Raw genomic sequence first — 21,589 nt, forward strand, 5'->3', positions numbered from 1 at the left:
TGATGGGTTTCGCTTTATAAAGGTGTTTTCTTAGTAGGACGGTTGGAGAGTGATCACTGAGGCTGTCAAATAGGCAGCCTGATATATAGGACTGGGGGCTCTTATTGACTAGTATCCATTCAAGGGTGGTATGTTTCAAGGAGTTTTTATTTATCCTAGTAGGTGATTGGACTCGATGGGTGAAGCCATGAATGGGTTGGGTTGTTGCTAGAACAGTGTTGATGTCTCCTAGAATTAAAGTTTCTTGGGGCAGGTGGATGGTAGTCCAGCTAAGGAGGTTTTCAAGTGGAGGGATGTTTTGGCCAGGTGGGAAGTAGCAACCTATTATGTTTAGGGTTTTATTGTGGTTTATTTTAAGGTTGGTATATATTATTTCTTCCTTACCTATTTTGGGAGCTGCTAACTTTAAGATCTGGATGTCTAGATGCTGTTTAAATATTATAGCTATACCACCTCCTTTTCTGTTTAGTCGGTCTACTCTTAGTATATTGTAACCAGTAGGGATGATTTGCTCATTAGTAATGTGCGGTTTTAACCATGTTTCTGTAAGGATCACTACATCAAGGGAGTAGAAGTCTATGGTGGCATGGAGTTCATGCACCTTGCTTCATATACTTCTAATATTTAGGCTTATCAGAAGGAGGTCAGTTGGCTTCTATTGGTTGTGATTTGGGAGAAGATGTGGTTTGTAGTCTGATTATGAGGGGAGGGGTTGGAGATTGAGGGGCCAGGACTGGGATGGATGTCTCCACTGAGTGCTAGGTCAGATATGGATGAGATTATTAGTTGTATCAATTTCTGGATATGCTTGCTTATAAGGGAAGTTTTTTGATTGTGTTCTGTGGGTAATAGGTATGGTGTTAGGGTTGCTATGTTAAGTTGTGGGGTAGTTTTTAGTTTAGGTATTGTGGTCTGTAGCCTATATAGAGGGTCTATTGGGAAGGCTGTTGACCTGATGCGAGAGCAGTAGAGTAGAGGTGAGATATGAGTGGTGGTGTGTGTGGTGGTACAGTGGTAGTGGTTGAGTGCAGGAATGGTGGAAGTTTGGTAAGATGTGATGTATGCAAGGAGTGTGCATGCAGTGTGTATAGGTATGGTGTGCTTGTACATATTAGCTGAGTAGGAGGGATAGCAGTGAGAAGCTGTAAGAGGCAGTATAGGTGTAGTGATGTTATAGGTTGTTTGAAAGGTGGGAGTGGTTACTGTTTGTAATAAAGGTAGGACCACTGGGGGCGGGTGGGAAGTGGGGGCAGGGAGCAGAGCGGGCAATAGATGAAGGAAGACTATCAAGTAGGTTTAGAAGCCAATTTAAAGGGAAAAGCTTGTAAAATACAACCATAATACAAGGTAGGATAGACCCTTCCATGGCATTTTTGTTTTGAGCCCTTATGGAGTACTGGGAGATGGGTAGGCGCACTACAGGGTTTAATAAAAATAATTATTCTGCATAGGGTTTCAATAGTTGGGAGAGAAGGGAAAAATGCTGGGAGAGAGGGGAATTGTTCAGCTGGTCATTTAAGGTACAGTGCTCAACAGGGTTTCCTAGGTACACTGCCTAAATAGGACAGTTTAATAGATTGTAACAGGTTTGGAATTTACAGAAACATCTAACATACTTTGTTTCAGACTGTTTGCAGCATTATTCTGTTGCCGTTTTCAGGGGGAGGAGATCTCAGTATATAGCTATAGGACAGGATACTCTATTTCAATTAAGGTGGAAAAATACAGATTTACTGGATAGACCTCTAGGAGGAAAAAGGGCAGAGCAGAAAACAAATAAGGTTACGTGGAGCTAAAGTTGTAACTGTAGCAACATTCAATGCTATTGAGTTACACAGAAGAGATAACTAACCTAAGCAGTAAAAAACACAGTTCAGAACAAATGCACAATATTGTCCGTCTTTGCCGTGCTAAAACAGCTTTGCTAGAGACTCCTTAAATGATAGCAATTCAATTCTTATAGTTGGATATTAAAACACTTTAAACACAAATATCATTTAGCATAAAAGTAGCTTAGTGCCATACAGCTTCAGTGGAATAAAGCCGAGAACAGTGCTTAGCGCTGTGTCATGCAAGAGATCCATATATTAAACTATACAACATTTAGCAATTTAGTGGCTTAGTGAACAATATATCTTGCAGCAGAATAATTCAGAGAACAGTGCTTAGCGCTGTTTTTGTGAGTGAACAATGTTGTAAAGCAAAAAACATTCAGCATGAAAGTAACTTAGTTGACTTTATGACCCCAGCAGAATAAAAGTGAGAACAATGTCTAGCACTGTGTCTTGCATGTGACAGAACACGTGTATAGAGAACATACACTAGTAGTAAGTAATCAAGTTCAGCTTAGAGTACATTTTAACAGCTAAACCACAGTGTAGAGTACATTTTAACAGCTAATCCACGATGATGATATTGTAACAGTCACTTAAACACCGCTTCTACAGAATATATGCAGATATTGGCAAACTATACCTGGTTTACTGTTGAATACGGTAACCTGAATGCCATAGGGAAGAGGGAGGCTAGAAAGGTAGTGAACTAGATTTAAAAATGGTGCCCAAGGCTCTAGGAGGCAGATATAGACTAAGGTAGGATGTGAGGTAATAGGGGGGAATGGGAGGGCTATATCCAGGACAGTGAATAATGCATTAGATGGATGTGAGGTAATAGGGGGGAATGGGAGGGCTATATCCAGGACAGTGGATAATGCATTAGATGAAGGAAGACTATCAGTAGGTTTAGGAGCCAATTTAAAGGGGAAAAAGCTAGTAAAATACAACCATAATACAAGGTAGGATAGACCCTTCTGTGGTGTTTTTGTTTTGAGCCCTTATGGAGCACTGAGAGATTGGTAGGAGCACTACAGGGTTTAATAAAAATAATTAAGTGTTCTGCATAGGGTTTCAATAGTTGGGAGAGAAGGGGAAAATGATGGGAGAGAGGGGAATTGTTCAGCTGGTCATTTAAGGTACAGTGCTCAACAGGGTTTCCTAGGTGCACTGCCTAAATAACAGGACAGTTTAATAGATTGTAACAGGTTTGGAATTTACAGAAACATCTAATATACTTTGTTTCAGACTGTTTGCAGCAATATTCTGTTGCCATTTTCTGGGGGAGGAGATCTCAGTATATAGCTGTAGGACAGGATACTCTGTATTTCAATTAAGGTGGAAAAATACAGATTTACTGGATAGAATTCTGGTTTACTGTTGAGCATGATAACCTGAACGCCGTAGGAAGGAGGGAGGCTAGAAATGCAGTGAACTAGATTTAAAAAAAAAAAAAAAAATATATATATATATATATATATATATATATATATATATATACACACACACACACACACACACACACATATATATATATATATATATATATATATATATAGATCACCTTTAAAACCTCGAAACTGCTGTTTGCCGAAACACTAATGACCAAACGAAAAGACCGAAAACATAAAACGCCACAACGCAAAACACCGAAAACCATTACACCAACACACTACACGTAAACAACACAGTACACTACATAACATATGCACTATCCCTAACCCAAACCCTAACCCTAAGGTCTGACACTACCGCACACTTACCCTACCTGCACCTTACCCTAACTCACTTAACCCACCCCTAACCCACAGTCCCTCACCATCGCACACACACCCTACCTGCACCCTAACCCTAACTCACTTAACCCACCCCTAACCCACAGTCCCTCACTATCGCACACTTACCTGTCCGCTCCCTAACACTAAATCCCTCACTCGATCGCACACTTACCGAGTCCCTAACCCAGAGTGCCTCACCATCGCACACACACCCTACATGCACCCTAACCCTAACTCACTTAACCCACCCCTAACCCACAGTCCCTCACTATCGCACACTTACTTGTCCGCTCCCTAACACTAAATCCCTCACTCGATCGCACACTTACCGAGTCCGTCCTTTTCGGTCATCTGCGTTTTCGGTATTCTCGTCCCGTCGGATTCCGTTTTGGGCAAACGCGATTTCGAGATTTTAAAGGTGACCCATATATATATATATATGTGTGTGTGTGTGTGTGTGTGTGTGTGTGTGTGTATGTATGTATACACACACATACGCGCACACAAAGCGGGAGAGTGCCAGCAATTATTACATAATGCATTAGGTGGAGCATATACTAAGAAAATATTGGTCATCCCTTTACTGCAAGAATATATAAATAACCGACTAAAGCTTTGGCCTCGTATTTTATTGTGCACCTCATATTTTGGGGGCCCGGTAGGATAGTAATCATTTTCCTTTATGCATACCATATCATTCATTATTTTATATGCTTCTATGGAAACAGTAAACCTTCAGTGCAGTAATGTAATAAAAGTTTGTTTTATAGACTACATTATATTCCCCTTTAATGCACATCACATGAACATGTTCTTCTGACATCAGTACAATCACAAAAACGTCATTAATGCAAATCATGGTGAGAAGAATGTTCATATTTCTGTTGTGTGACTGAAAATGATATACCAAACAAATAGGAGTTCCCAGAAGACAAATGAAAATAGGAAATTATACTTGGCTGACATACTTTGCTAAAGAAGTTTTATTTATTAAATCAGTGGATAAATGCAATGAGTAATCACTCACTAAACCTGAAGCAATGATGCATAGCACCAAAGTGGTTCATAACACACAATTCTGGGAAATTTGATGCCCGTGTTTTTTTGCCCTGGTTCTTCCTTGAATTCCATTCTTGCTTCCCAATAGGATCATTCCTTCTCCTTTTTTGCCAATAGTAGTGAATATCCTGAGAGGTGAGAGCTGTTGATATTATTCATCACCTTGTCTAGGACTAGTAAGTTAAACAGCGGTGCAATGCCTGCTATGCTGAGCTCAGTGCAGGGACACACATCTGCTTACCTGAAATATAAGCCTTCGTTGGTTGGGCTGACACTGGAGTCCTGATGCACATAAAGCAGATTTCCAAGCTTTCAGTCAGAAGGCAATCCTGCTGCAGGATGTGACCAAGACCTTGGGGAAGCACGTCAGTATAGACACTCCTCCAAAAATGTACCTTGCTGGCTCACCCAGTACTTGGACTATTAATTCAGTCTGCGTCTGCTACTGTGCTGTCAAGGCATCTTTATAGTCGATGGTTGCATCCTGCTCAGTATTATCTTTATTCCCTTTCCAGATGAACATTCTCCGAGTTCCATCATGTCCTCCTCATATAATCCAAGGATGCGCATGTCAGGTTATTCACTTCCTCACATGCACAATAATTAGGTCATGTGTGTACCTGGGGTGAAGAGACCCGAGAACTTAATAATAATCTTACCTAACTAACCTCTACCCTGCCTTTGCTCAATGTGGTGGTTGGAGAACCTGTGCATCTAACTATGGATTTACCTACACGGTAAGTAGAACTAATGCTAGATTTAGCAAATACAATGATGCTGAATATCTTGGTATTGAGTGTAAGCTCCTGATTATTAAATAAATATTTATTTGGTCTAGAACTTGCTGGAGAATCTGAGTATCAGAATGGGATTTGATAACTGCCCCCCAGTTTGCAATCATCAGCAGACCTGATTGGCCACAGACTATTTATATCAGCTTTCTTGCCAGAGGAGTATATATTAAAGAGGAGGGGGCACAGGACAGAGCCCTGTGGTAAACTGCTGGTGATGCTTTCCTGTCTTGAGCAAACACCCTTGAGTTTAATGGTATCGGTTCTATTATATAACCAGTATCACCCATCAAGTGAACTATGTATGGGTTAATGTTGAGTTGAGAGAGCTTGTTAATAATCCTAGCATGGACTGGGGATGTTGTTGAATGCCTTAATAAGGTCCAGGTAGGCAGAGTGGACTACACCCTTTTCCATGGTCTCGGTAATCCTTTCAAAATACTCAACCAGTTTTGATTAGGCATGATCTGTTTTTCACAAAGCAAAACTGGTGTGGGTCCAGCAATATCAGGTGACCTTTATCAAGGTTTATTAGTTTGGCTACAACACATTCCATATCTTTGAAAATGATAAAAGTGAGACTAACAGGCCTGTAATTTCCACAGTAGAGGGGCCACTTATGCAAAAGTAGCACAATAGCCATTTCCACACCTTCAGGATGTAACCAGTGAAGATACTCTGGTTAAAGAGTTGTTGGAGCAGGGTTGCTAGCTAAGTAGGGCTTAATGCTTCTCAGCAGACATCAAGAATTTTGTCAAGACCCATGGAACTGGTATTTTAATTTTGTAAAGTGCCAAAAGGACTTCTTTTAAACTGATTTCATTAGGGAGGTATTACAGGGTAATGGATAGGATAGATCGGGGCATGGGTGGAGTGAAGCTGGAAAATAACTTATCAGCAAGAGTATTAATAATATCCTTGGAGTCAGAGAAGGGTGTACCATTAGAAACATGTTAAGTTCAAAATTATTGGTTACTTCTAAGTTTCCTAATATGGCTAAAGAATTCCTTTTGTTTAATCCTGCTGTTTTGTGGTGGCTTAGATCTAATGTCATAAAGTTAAAAATCTTTTTTCATCCTGTGATTTACTACAGAGCCATCTACAGCCCCACAAGAATGTACATGATCATGGCATGAGAAAGATGTTGTCTTAATTAAACCAGATGATTATTATATCAATACTGTATGGATTTAAAACAAAATTATGACAGTACTGTTATTCTGAATGTCATCAAGACTTGGCAGTAATGTTTGACAGATGAATTTCTAAAGTCTGACTTGCACTGTTCTTTGATTTTTGTCTTTTCTGTGTGCTGTAGTCTAGCCCAGGCCAGGTTCGGCAAGCTGTGGAGGTGGCCATAGATAATGGATATCGGCTCATTGACTGTGCCTATATGTACCAGAATGAGGATGAAGTTGGAGCAGGGATTAATTCCAGGATTCAGAAAGGAGTGGTGAAGAGAGAGGACATGTTTGTTGTTACCAAGGTATGCACACCCTTACATAACAGCATTCTTTCCTTTTAACCTGCTTTGACTGAGTACCACTAACGCTGATGAGTTATTCGCTGTATACTTTTTGTAGTATTTCTCAGTGCTGTTAAATGTCGAATTATATGGAATGGTACTTATCAAGGCACACCTCTCGCATGTACATTATTATTACGAGGAATGTTACTCATTCTGAGTCTTAAAAATGCCACATTCCCCAGTGTTCCACACTGAAAGAGTCTGTCACATGTTCGGTGCTAAGAATTGTTTTTAACTGATAACCATGATAAATAATACCGAATCAGATTAATTCATTGAAAGAACATTTTACAAAGTATAAAGTAACACACAGATATTCTGTGAGCTTCCCAGTTTAAGTTGCTAGTAAGCTGTTAGTAAATGTTTCAGATTTTTCCCATTTGATCCACATTATGAGACGTAGCATTCTACATTCTGTAGATGGAAGGTTGAGAGCTTTGAGTCAGGGAAGTAATGCTCTCCAAACACCAGTCTCTCACTTATAGCTCAATTTTGCATTGTACCCACAAATAACATGCAGTATGATCATAATGAAAACTGAAATAGTTTCAGCTTTAGGCATCTACATTGTTTCTTGATGAATTAATACCAAACAAGTTTGCTGTGATCCAACTGATGCATTGACAACATGGAGTGCTTTACCACAGTCTTTATGTCTGTTAACTGCAGTCACTGACCTGCTTTAGATTACAAGGTGCAGAGCTCAGGTGTGTGCAGTATGTCAGCTATTGGCGATATAAAACCATACCCTATAACGTCTCAGTTATTAGACACATATAATAATGCTCTATCATTCTAAATAAAGTCAGAGATATTAAGCACTGCTTCTACATGGGATACAGTTTATTAGGTATGGTACTGTGACCCCCTCTGTCAATCTTTAGGCTGGCAAACTAGTATGCATGATGATCCTCTTGCTAATTTGTGAGACGTAATGCTTGTTATTGTTCATAGGTTCACAGGTAAGTACTAGGCTAGCTGCCCTTGCAGGTGATTTTAAGACTAGCCAATTTACCTTTTTTAAACCTAGCCAGTTTCCCCTTTTGAGTTTGAAATAACTTATCCCATTTGAATATAGACTTTCCTTACCCATCCCATGGTCATTAATTATATTACCCTTAATGAGAATAACTGGGATGATAACAAAGATGATTTAAAGAGACCCATGCATGGGATAAAGCATGCAGGAGCTACCTCTACCCAACAGTGGAACACAGGGCAGTCTTGGGATACATTTTCTGTTTTTCATCGACAGATATAACTCGTGCTTGAAAATGGACAAGGACGAACTTTGTTTTATGTGGAATGGGGAGTATGCTAAATACCAGCAGTATCCTCTGCAAGATATAACTTTCCCTCCAAACCATTCTGTTGATGTTACAGGAAAGGTTTAGATCCTTAGACTGAGTATTTGTGATGCCATTTGACTTGCTGATATGCAATAAATCCATCAGTAATGGGTAGGAAGATGCCTTGTATGCCAGACACAAGTCACCTCTTAGCAGTCTGTAGGATAGCGATTGCAATGACAGGGTTTGAGTCAGTCGACTTAGGCCTTGTATCTCTGTAGGTGTACCAACTATTACATGTATCTGGGCAGATACATACCAAAGATAGTGTAATATTCAATGGTTGGCGTAAAACAGTCTGAGTGAAGGAGGACAATAACATCCCTTGATCTAGACACAAGCCCTTTATTCAAAAGTGGTGCGATACAGAAGGACTCTCATACAACAGGCACATGTTGGTCACTGTTCACATAAGTTCCCAAATCCCGAACACCCGGGTCAACTGTTAGGGTCTTATTGTCGATGTGGTAATTCTCAGGTGTAGATAACATACCAAAGAATTCAGTAACAAATTTTTTGCCATTTTGTTTCACTCCATGATTTTTGCACCAGTAATTTATTTGAGACAAACCTTCCAGCAGGATGGCTAAGTCATTTAGGGATTTAATGACTGCTCCTAGTGTGCAGTCAAGGAGAGGTCCCAGCACAGAACTCAGGGACCTGACTGGTGTCTTTGTGGGAGTAACTACCCCTATTTTGATTATCTGCATCCTATCTGTGCGCCAGTCGGAAATCCAGCAATTGACATGAGGGTTATTCCCAGTTCATTCTACTATGCTTGAGTGAGGAATTGTATCAAAAGCTTTGGCCTGGTTGAGGTAAGTGGTGTGTATCATTTTGCCTTCATCTATTGCTTTGATGACCTTTTCAAAAGAAAAAAAAAAAAGTTTTTTTGGACCTTTTCCAAAAATCCACAAAGTCAGGTCGAGTAAGCATGACCTGCCCTATTTTGCTTTTTAAACATGCCAAACAAAAGGCCTTGTCCATTTCCAGGGATAACATAGAAAACAGCAAGCATTAAACATCAAAATGACAGCTATTTGGTTTAGTCATTGAGCAGAAAACCACATTTTTTACTTGGGAGCTAAGCTTAGTGAATGAACATTTTAATGATATGACCAACATATAAAATTAGTCGACTATTTTATTATCTTCTTCCTTTCACTTTATAATATGAATGACTATGTAATAGACTCTGTTTGTAATCCTGCCAGAAGAACCATCCTATGATTCTGTGTGCAGGATTTTACTTCAGCAGACTGCGGAATATCCAGGATGTGTAACAATACATTGGATTTTTTTTTACTTATTAGAGCCAGCTAGTCCTTGTTTTCTGCTACCTTTTATCTCTCAAAAACCAATCTGTAAGCTACTGCAGTCTGTATACTCCACCATCACAGACCTGCTTTTTTCGATTACCCCCCCTTTCTATTGTGAATTACTCCCAAGTAGGAATGAAAAGAAAGACTCAAACTGTCCTTACCTACCATTAGACATATCTCTTCTGACTGAGCTGCTGCAAATTAGCACTTACATCATTCTGTAAAAGAAACTTTTTCCTGCCTTCTTAATCTCAGATATGCATTTCTTTCTCCCAGAAATCTGTACACCTGCTAATGTCAGTTAAAGTTGCTGCAATTCCTGCAGTCCCTCTCCAACAGCAATCATGACAATGTTTTAGAACATCCAATGATGTTGCAGCTCCTACAGTCCCTCCCCCCAAAGAACACTCTAAACAATGTCTTAGAGGATCTAATGATGCTGTAATTCCTCCCCAGGGAGTACCTGCCACCAGCCATTGTTCACTTTTTATCCAAAGATCACAGCTTTCTCTGAAACCGTGTAAGTATAATTACCAAACTGCTGTCACCAGTAAAGTAGGTGGGCAACATGGATGGCAGGCCACTACCTCTTTGTCAACCAGTTGACACAAATGCAGTTAAAAGCTTTTGCTTTCAGATTCCTTTTTATATTTAGTGAATATCAGAATGCGTTTATCATGTATTTTCTAGTCTCATTTGAATTTTTCATCCATGCGACTCATAACAGAATAAACTAGGTTCATGCAGTTCCACGCTTCAGAAGATGGTAGCAGTGATTTATCCTTTGTTAATCAAACAAAAATTCTGGACATGTGTCTTTTACTAATATGTATTACATCAAACCATTTTTTTGTACAATTCAGTGAAAACATATTTTAACATATAAAATCAGACATTGTTTGAAGTCAGATCACAGACATGTTGAGAGGGTAAGGAAGTTTCTTTTTTTTGTTTTTGAACTTTTCTCGTTGTTCTAGTCTTTTTGCTGCTTTATGATGATGTAATTTTCAGTAAGAATTCACTACAAATCCCAAAAAGTCATCCATTCTTTACAGAGAAAGCAGCGTGATCATGAAGTGATCAATGAACCCACCTAGTTTGCCATTTTTGTCCTTTACAGAATGTTACTGCACATCCTGTTTGATAAAGATTCTACTGTAATTTCATCTCTTTCATTTACTTGACACTCTATTGGCTTGATCCAAAATAGTATTGTCCCTCAACTCTGTGCTTAGCCCCCATTCCAGACCTAAGAAAAGACTGTACTGTGAATCCACAGCTTTTCACAAAAAGACAGTTTTGTCCCCACCAGATGATACCTTAATATATCCCCTTAGATGGCATTCATTTTTATACAGCCAAAGTTGAATGAATCACAACTCACAGATCATCATCATCATCATCTACAACCTCCTTTTTATCATTTTATTATTGGGGATTGGGGTATTGTGCCAACTGTCACCATCTCTCTTAATTTAACGCCACTCTCCTAACTTCTTAGGTCTTCTCTTACATGCCCTCATTTCCATGTGCCAACTGTCACCATCTCTCTTAATTTAACGCCACTCTCCTAACTTCTTAGGTCTTCTCTTACATGCCCTCATTTCCATTTGCCTTCTTCCAGCCTCTCCAAAATCTCTCACCAAATCATCTTCTGCTTTCCTGCACATGTACCAAAGCCACTGTAATGTGGTGTCTATATTAGAAGACCGAATGTTTAGGTAATCAAACACCTAAACATCGATCTTCTAATATCGAAACCAAAAAATGGTGAACGGACGATTTAACACAGGGAAATATTTCCCTTGGCCGTTTGCCGGAGTTTGCTATTTCCCTACTGTTGAGCAATCTCAGAGTTGGTATATTTAGTTAGGGGGTTTGTGGGGGGCAACAGCCCCCTTCATTGTGGGTATGGGGGGCAAAGCCCCCCACTTCATTTAGATGTAAAGTAGTGTTTTTTGTGTTGTGGCCGAGGGATGCGTTTCCCTGGGACATTCGACATTGTGTGGTTTGATATTAGAAGATCAATGTTTAGGTGTTCAATCACCTAAACATTCGGTCTTCTAATATAGACCCGTAATTTGTTCTCTTTCACCTTCTCTGTAATTGGAGCTAGTTTGGCTTCTGCTCTAATGTCATCATTTCTTCAGCTGCCTACAACGTGCATCCTACCACACATCTCAGACACTTTATCTGCATCACCTCTAGCTTCCTCAGATGCTCTGCCTTCACTGTCTAGGTTTCTGTACCATTTAGTAGTACTGTTTTGTACACGTTACTTTTCAGCTTCTTTAACATTGTGCTGTGAAACATTATCCTTGACACTTTATTCCAGTTTGCTGCAGCCCCTCTGATTCTAGCTATGGCCTCTTCATCCAGACTTCCCTTCTCCTCAACCACCGCTCTCAACAATTGAAGCTATTGTCGTGTTCCGCTGTTTCCCTCTTATATCTCAATTTTCAGCTTCTGCTGGTTTCCCCATTTGCTACCATGACAACTGTCTTGACTGTACTCAGTTTCATCATGTGTGTTTTCAGTTTCATATTCCATTCCCCTTTTATTTGCTGAAGTCTCTGTTCGGAGTACGCTTGCAATGTCACATTATCTGCATATAGCACCTTTGTTGATCTGTCCCCTACAACCTGTTTATTAATGTTATTCATCAACAGTATAAAAAGTAGTGGATTCAGAGCTGAACCCTGATCCACTGGGTAACCCTCTATGAGTGAGAGTACTCTTTGTATTTGTGTCATTGGGTCCTTGTAGATAGCCTGCACTAATTCCACCAATGTTTCCAGGACTTTGAACCATTTTAATTACTTATTTTATTTGTAATTTGATATGTGGATAAGTGGGCTGTTCAGATGATCCTTATTGACCTGGGCCAAAACTGGCTAAAGGTACAGTGAAAATGTTACAATTTACATCTTTACAAAGCAGCAAACATACAGATAATATTAGAACAGTGTCTCACAGTAAAATAATTTGTACTATCACAGGTCTGCCAAAATCATCTTTCATGGGACCTTGTAATATGCTTTCTCCAAGTCTAGGAATGCCCCCCGTTGGGCTCTTTTTCATCTCTAGCTTCTTCTCAACAACATGCAATCACTGAGTCATTTCACCAGCCGCCTGATGTAATACTGAAATGTTTATCTCCCAGCTCACCCTCTACTACTCTGCTTATTCATTTATTAGTCACCTACTCCAGCACCTTCATAGTGTGTGACGGTAGTTTGATGCCTCTCTACTCCCAGCAGTTGTGAATGTCCCCTTTATTCTTGTAGACTATCACAGAACATTACTCAGCGAAAATATTTCACTGAATTTGTCAGATCAGGGGAATAGCTTTTTCCCATAATAATGCAACCTTATTTTTTTTTTAAAGAGACTGAGCTCCAGATAGCCCTCTCCAACATAGGGGTTACAAGAGGGTTTTTCCCCCAGGTAAACCATTTTCATGTTGTTTGATTTTAGGTAAAGTGCTGTTGAACTAGTCCGTTACTTTAAAGCCTGAGGTTAATACAGAATTAGAAATGACACAAGACACCAAGGCTCAAATTTAACAATTTATTAAACAAAAACTTACTAGATAAACAGAAAAAAACTAATAAATCATGTACTTACAAGCATATGCATAAACAAAATAATCTTTGCCACTGATAGGGAGACTTTAATCCTATCCATTGCAGCTATCTGTTCAGTCAAGGCAAGGCCAACACTGGCAAAATGGCTCTAAGCTCAGTTTAGGCTGGTACTGTGATCAAATCCGGATGATGATTTCCATTTTATCCTTTGAGCTTTTTATAGTCTTGAACAAACAATAGGGTCAATAGGTTTAACTAATGACATATAGATCACAAGCTTATCATGAGTTGATGGAATATTTTAGAAAATTACAGATCATTTCTTAAGTTGTAAATAAGTCTCGTAATGTCTTATCTCATGCCTTACCTCCCTTTTTTAAAGAACAGTTAGCTCACAAACATGTGATATAGTTCCTCATTGGAATCCCCATATTCTGGTAAACATCTTTTAGGCTGATACAGGTCAACAAAAGTTCAGTTATACCAGTAATCAGTGAGCAAGGCCTGCACTTAAGCATATTGTATTGTTACAATATTAGCAGCATATAGTGAGGTAGATAAACATACACAGTGGTATGTGGCTCGAGGCATAACAAAAACAAGGTAGACTGTGTGGATCCATCACAGCTGTGTATCATAAATCATCCCACTGTACCTCTAATCACCACCTCATGGTGATCGGCACATTTTCTTTTTCTTCTTAGTTGTTTTTATTGAAAATTTCGACAAGAAAACATTAATATGTGATAATACAAATATCATAAAGCAAATATACATATCTAAAAGGACAATAATAAACAACTAAAATAACAATTTACGAAAGTGTCTACTATAAAACAAAACTTATAAAAAAGAAAAAGAAATGTGATGTAATAATGCAGTTATTAGTTAATTTTTAAAATCTGTTTATCGAGCAGTTCTTTGAATTTCAACCACATATTATATGAAGACATGATTCTAGATGTTTTTGTCCTGATCCTGATAAGTTCAAGATGACAGACTTCAGTTGCCAAGCATACAAATTCTTTCACTGTAGTAGTAGTCTGACTCTTCCAGTGCTTGGTGAGGACTTTTCTTGCTAATGTTAAGATATTCCATAAAAGAGGGTGTTTTATTTTTGTGACACAAGTGGGAATGGGTGTATTAAATAAAATAAGAGATTTGGTCAGCATAAATTTATCATTAAAAACAGACTGTAAGACAGAATTCATATTATCCCAATATGTTTTATTTTTATACAACTGTAAAACATATGCTGCCAGTCACATTTAACATTTTGTTTACATCTCCAGCATCCTATGTCTTTATTAAACATCAATTCAGCTTTATGTGGCATGATAAAGGATCTGTGTAAGTACTTCCAAGAGAATATCCTTCACCTTAGTGATGAAGTATTTTGTTTTGAAGATTGGAGTCTTAGTTTTTTTATCATCTTCACTTGGGGAGTTATTATTAACAAGTCCAAAATAATCCCAATAGCTTTCTCTGTGACATATTTTTGATTTCTTAAGTACCTTATATATTTTAGATAGAAGGCCCTTTCCAATTATATTCTGGTGCATTAGAATAATGAGTAAATCAATGAACGTGGGGAAATAATTTATAACTATTGGTTGCATTAGATTAAACTTATTCAATCTTCAACATTTTTGAATTTCTAACGACATATCTTTGCTTAACTCAAACTTATTAATGATATAGTCAATAGTTTGTAACTTCTCATTGTCTAGTAAATGATACCAGTATGAGTTTTTTGTCTTTAAATGCAGTCATGGTTGTTAAATTAAATGTATTAATACTATTCTTGGTGTAGGCAATTGGAAATACAAAGAAATCCATGCTTTATATTCAAGGTTCCTGAAAATGAAATTTATAAAGGAGGTTATTATTATATTAATATAATAAGAGTTAACTGGTTTGTTTTTGTTTTCTAAAAATAGTCCATTACTAACTAGTGAAATTTATTAGTAGCTATTTTAGTATGATATGATTTTGTTAAATTATTGGATTTACACGAAATACCTCCCTGAATTGTCTTAACAATTGAGGATAAGTAATATAATTCTAAATCTAGAAGACCAATACCACAGAATGTCCAGTCTCTAATGTGATGGCTTAAAGCCAATCTAGGCTTATTAGGAAACCATAAATATCTCAGAAACAAAAAAATAATATTCTATTCTATATTTTTGGGAGTAGGAGGGATAAAGATTGCATTATATATAGAATTTTAGGAAGCATAATCATTTTAATTAAGGAGGGTCTCTCTTCCATACTGAAAAAAGTATTCTGTTTATTAAAATGTATTTTATGGAATTAAAATTGTTATTATAATTAAGGGTTGTTACATCTGTAACATTAAAAGACAATATTATTTCAAAATAAGTGATTTTTACAATCTTTCATAATGAATGCATGTAATTTCTTATCTATTTTGTTAATATGATAATTAACAGGTAGCATTTTAGTCTTATTGTCATTAAACATGAGTACCAAATTTGTTCTGTAATATTTCTATTGCTTAGAATACTCAATAAGAGAAGAATTACAATCAGTCAAAGTTAATAGGATGTCATCTGCAAATAATTGTATTTTGGGGATTAAATCATTATTTATTAGTATGACTTTGATGTTTTTGTTTGATCTTGTATAACTTTTAAAAGGTTCTATGACTAGAGAAAAAAGCAATGAGGGCAAGGGACAACCTTGTTTAGTACCTTTAGCAATTATGATTGAGAAGTATATGAGTGTATCTTAATGTATGCAAAGGAGTTTTCATAGAGAAGTTTGATTAATTGTTAGAAATTGTATGAAAAATTGCATTCCTCCAATACTATTAGTAAGTACTCCCAATTAACTGAATCAAATGCACTATTGATATCCAGACTAACCAAAGTTAGTTCTTTTTTGAATTATTAGTATAATCAATTATTGACAGTAATCTCTGCATATTATCATAGGTGTTCCTCATTATAAACCCAGTATGATCACTGTTTATCAACATTGGAAGAAATAGTTTTCTTCTAGATGCATAGATTGCCATGAATATTTTATAATCGACATTTAATAATGAAATTGGTCTATATGAAGAGCATTGTGTTGAGTCTTTGTTAAGTTTTAAAACTGGGACTATTAGGGTACATTTCCAGGATGGCGGTGCCTTCGTAAGTCCTTTAACTATTGAAAATACCTCTAATAAAATACTCAAAGCATCCTTATTTATCATTTTGTATAGTTCAGGTACTATACCATAATTTCCAGGTGCCTTATTGGATTTTAATTTATTAATTTGAATTTTGAGTTCAGGCATTGATATAGGCTTGTCAGTTATTTTATTTAATCTTCTGACAGTCTATTTTTTATAATTTTTTTAATTAGATCTTGTCTATCAGTTGTTGGTTTGTGTTGATTAATCTTACTAAAATGAGACTTGAAAACATCCAGAATATCTTCTGTTTCAGTAACCTTTGTTTTACTACTAGAGGAGTATAATTCTTTGATCTGATTAGATTTAACAATCATTTTTGTTCTAGTAGCCAATTTATGCATGGATTTAGCATTTATGGAATAATTAGTTATTTTAATCTTTTCTAAGTTTATCATAGTTTTATACTGTTTAAGCTATTTATTTCTTCTTTATTTCCTTTTTGACTAATTTGAACTCATCAGTTTTCCTGGTTTCCATTTCTCTTTCTTTGTCTTTCCATCTCATCCAGTAAAGAAATAATATCCAATGAATATAAGGGAGGCAACAATGAGTAACATCTATTTAAAAGTTATACCTCAATGTTTGTGCAGTCTTGGTGCATTTAGTTCCAAGACTGAGACCGGCTAGGATGTCTCCCTGGCCTGCTTTCTTGCTGGCTAAAGATTCAGAAAATCGAGCGACAAGTCAGATGTGCCTTGAACGGATATGTAAATGACTACCAATATGTGGACACACACACTGTGTATGCACACTGTATATTGTGAGAAAGAAGGTAACAGAAGTAAACTTTTGAGCAGAAAATAGATGTTCTTAAACAGCTGAACATGAAGAAAACAGAGGGAAAGTGTAGTGCACAGTGACAGCGGTTGTGTAGGGAAGGGTTCTGTGAAAGTTAAAATGGTTATGATCAAACAGATCCTGCCTAATAGGGTACGATTAGGGAATACTATTATCATTGCAGACAGAATTGCATTCAAACAACATGGTATTTAGATTCAGAAAATGCTATTGCTGAGTTCATTTTTGTGTAAAGATTTATGTTGCTTGTACAGCAATATCATTGTCATCCATTTTCTTTTCAAGCTATGGGGAACATTTCATGCACCAGAAGATGTCAAACCAGGTCTGCTGAAATCTCTGGATAGCTTGAAACTTGATTACGTTGATCTCTACCTCATGCATTCACCCATGGGCTTCAAGGTAAGCAGAGTGCTCTGTGTATCCTGTAATAGCAGCAAACAGCTGACACTTTTTTTATTTATCTGGGTTTCTAACATTCTTCTTTTTATGCATTCCATGCATAGTATAAGCATTATATTACTGAAGTAAAAATTATTATTAAGTGGTGAACTGAAGTGATAACTATGGCTGTTTCTGCTTTGCATAGCAGCAGAATAACAGCAATACACAGTGCCTAATGTGTCAAATTATATTATTTAATATGAAAAAGATATAGTTGCATGTCAAAAAGAGACAACAGTAGAACTGGTTATTAGAAGAAATTGTTGGCATATAAAACCTCCAAAAAACTTTATTGGAAGAATTATACCCCTTATTGGAATGTTATGGTTCTTGCTACACTACAGATATGTAATGCACTGTGTTACCTGTTGACAAACCATGATAGTGCACACCTTGATAAACTGTTATTGCACTGTGATGTTTTACCTTTGCCTACTTTGTTGATACATTGCTAGTAAATTATGATACTATATTGCACTATTTTCTCAACTGCTGATGCATAACAATTCAAACAATATACTACTGCTATGTGTACTGCTGGTATTCTATGATTCTTCCCTAATATGATTATCACCCGTCACAATTTAGTTGCATTAGGATCTTTCTATGCTATGTTACTATATTCCTCAATATATCAGTGCACTATGGTTGAAACTTTATTCTTACGATAGAATGATCCATGATGATAGACTTCAGCGCTATAATTCTTGACTAATTATATATCCTGCTGCCAAGATCTTTTTATACTATCAATATTCTGCAATGTAATTCTTTACATTGCATTATTGATATACTATGTTATTGTCTTATTTGTTACTTTTCTGCAAAATACTAAAATGCTGCTGACACTCCGATTAGCTACAAAGCAGCGACCATGGTTACATTAGTGCTGATACACAATAATTCAAAAAGAGCAATGATCAGCACCGCTCAGACAAAAATAAGTAAAGCAGATTCCATCCACTTTATTATGTTTAATTTTTACCAAAAGACTCACAATGCTTTTACAAAATTGGGCAGCACATTCATGCAGTGGTTAACTTTGTTGCCTCACAGCAAGAGATTTTCTGGTTCGATTCTTGGCTTGGGTACCTTCTGTGTAGAGTCTGCATGTTTTTCCTGCATTCTTGTGGGTTTTGTCTGGATACTCCGGTTTCCTCCCACATTCCAAAGACATGCATCTCAAGCGTTTGTCCCCAGGCCTCTGCTGAGAATAGGCTCTGTCCTAGTTGGACTTTCCCGGTTAACAAATGATAAATAAATTTGCCACATCTCACTTACTGGCAGCATGAGGTCTGAGCTCACCTATCTTTATGAGCGCTTTCTGGAGTTTTGTACCATCTGTACACCAATCTGGCATGAGCATCTCAAATAGGCCCACCCTATCCCAAAATCTCATCATGCCCAACACTTCTTCCAAGAGATTATAGGTTCATAGGTTGGTACTAGGCTATTGGCCCTAGGGCCTATACAAGCCTAGCCATAACAATTCCCTGGGTATTTCTTCACACACTATTTACTTCCCTGGACCCCTGTCTATCAGGGTGACTGACATGATCCCCAGGGTGAATTACCTTTCTCCCATCCAATCATCAAGGTTCCTTTTGAAGAGGGCCAAAGTGACGCTCTGCTTGACATGTATGGGCAGTCTGACCCAGAGTTGGGGGAGTCTCTGGGTCAGGAACCTATCTCTCCAGCATGTTTTGTTTATTATGATGACAAGGTTTAGATCCCTGGAGCATGTAGCTCTTAGGGATTGGGATTTCTTTAAGTGTAGCATGTCCAACAGCTCTGGGTTTGACATGGCCTTGTATGTTAAGCAGAGATTGCCTCTGAGTAGACTATATGCAACAAAGTATAGCTGGAGTTTTTTAAGGTGGTCAGCATAGGGCATCTGCTTTAAGCCTGTGATTCTTTTAGTGATGTATTTCTGCGGCCTTTCCAGTTGTTGCAGATGTCTTGAGAGGTACATACCAAATGGGGCATTGTATTCCATAATGGGTCTAATGAGGGATGAGTACAGTGGGACAATGACTTCCTTTTTTCTGGATGAAAGGCCCTTAGTGATGAGGTGTGCCACATAGAAGGATTTCCTGACTGTTGTGGCGATGTGGTTATCGAAGGTGAGATCACTGTCCACCTGTGTCCCTAAGTCTCTTATCACACTTTTGGTGTTTAGTGTATTGCCACCTATGTGGTAATTCACATGTACATGTTTTTTCCCAAAGGGGATAAGTATACATTTCTTGGTATTGAGCTTCAACCCATGGCTTTGGCACCGAGCATCTGTTTCTGTAAGGCCCTTTTATAGAGTATCCACATCATTTGGTGACTCAATAATGGCTCACAGTTTGCAGTCATCTGCGAATTTTGTTAGTCAGAGTCCCTTAGTGCTGGCCTGTACGTCAGCGAAGTATATGCCAAACAAGAGCAGTCCCAGGACTGAAACCTGAGGTACTCCACTTGTCACTTGTCTAGAGCTGGATTTGGAGTTGGCTACTTTTACAGTGTGGGTTCTGTCATTAAGCCAGTTGGCAACCCATTGAGTGATGTAGGGATTAATGCCCAGCTTAGTAAGTCTATCTATGATTCCAAAGTGGAGGATGGTGTCAAAGGCCTTGGCAAGGTCCAGATAGGCTGTGTGAACCACCTTACCCTCATCCACAGCTCTGGAGACTGATTCAAAGAAGTCAATCAGGTTCAGGAGACAAGATCGGCTCTTCACAAACCCAAACTGGGTGGGGTCCAGTGCTTGAAGGTTGCCAATGTCTTTGTTTATAAGTTCCATAATAATACATTCCAGGGCCTTGCAGATCAGGCTCATCAGGCTAATGGGGCCGTAGTTCCTGAGATCCATGGTGGATCTCCCCTTGTGGTGTGGGATAACTATAACTGTGCCCAACTCAATGGGCACGAAGCTTGAGGTGAGGCTATGATTAAACATGGCACTTAGGTGAGGTGCCAGTTCAATGCAAGATCATCTTCTTCCCAATCATTATATCCTTGAATCCACACTTTCCCCAGCCTCTTCACTGCATTATGGGCTCTTCTTTCTCCCAAACTCTTGCATAGCCCTATCCTGTCTTTTCTCAGTCTCATAAGACTTGGGTTTCTTCCTTTATACGTCTGCACCTTTCATCTTTAATCCTCCATTTCCAATCCTGTCTGCATCTTCTCCATGAATTTTCACAAGGAACCCCAAGAAATAACCAATGCACTTCTCCCACTCTGTATCTTTACTGACTTGGTTCAAACGAGGCCTAGCATCCACCTACTTCTCCTTTCAAATCTTTTACAGTAACATCTCTCTTTCCCACTCCATTTATTTTCCTTTCTAGTTCCTCTGGCTTCTCTTCCCAGAATATACCAAGTCATCTTTCCATCCATATACTTTCAAAGGTATTATTCTAACAAAACGTTTCAATGTCCTGTCTGTCCCTTGTTCAATTCCTTGACAGATGCTTGTATATTTCTTTTTATACCCATCTTTCCACCAAGTCCATTCTTTTCTTTTTAGTTCTCATCCCCTTAATTTTCGAGCTACATTTATCACTGCGGAATACATTTTCAACTCTGTTGATCTCCATCCTCCTAACTTTCTATCCACTTGAAATCTATCCTTGCCATTTGCTCTCTTTTCTCTCTCCAATTAAACCTGTCACATTTCTGATGAATTTCCCCATTTCTCTTGGGGGTTTTATTTGGTTATGTCTTCCCATAAAAATGACATGTGACAAAATCATGCACCAGACTAATTCTTCCTCCTAAAGTATAAAAGTTTCCTACCCATTTATCCAGTGTTATACTTCTTCACCCAATCAGTTCTCCCTCAGTTGCATCTCCTGACCTGCTTTGCTGCTTGGAAAATTTTCAAGACCAGGTACCTCTCTCCT

The 21,589-nt window shown here is 38.0% G+C and overlaps 2 protein-coding genes across 2 annotated transcripts in view; one reads left to right on the plus strand and one right to left on the minus strand.

Annotated features, from left to right (window-relative positions):
• LOC122811307 (aldo-keto reductase family 1 member B1-like) overlaps positions 1 to 21,589 on the minus strand; it is a 356,222-nt gene that overhangs the window by 305,802 nt on the left and 28,831 nt on the right. The gene's annotated exons all lie outside the window — the stretch shown is intronic.
• LOC122811308 (aldo-keto reductase family 1 member B1-like) overlaps positions 1 to 21,589 on the plus strand; it is a 201,822-nt gene that overhangs the window by 14,844 nt on the left and 165,389 nt on the right. Inside the window, exons 2-3 of the mRNA XM_044083069.1 lie at positions 6,779 to 6,946; positions 17,538 to 17,654. Coding sequence (XP_043939004.1) covers positions 6,779 to 6,946; positions 17,538 to 17,654 — 285 coding nt within the window. The remainder of the gene's footprint in view (positions 1 to 6,778; positions 6,947 to 17,537; positions 17,655 to 21,589) is intronic.

Source organism: Protopterus annectens, chromosome 9.part0, assembly GCF_019279795.1.
Source record: "Protopterus annectens isolate FY-2018-M chromosome 9.part0, PAN1.0, whole genome shotgun sequence".
Taxonomy (NCBI): Eukaryota; Metazoa; Chordata; order Ceratodontiformes; family Protopteridae; genus Protopterus; species Protopterus annectens.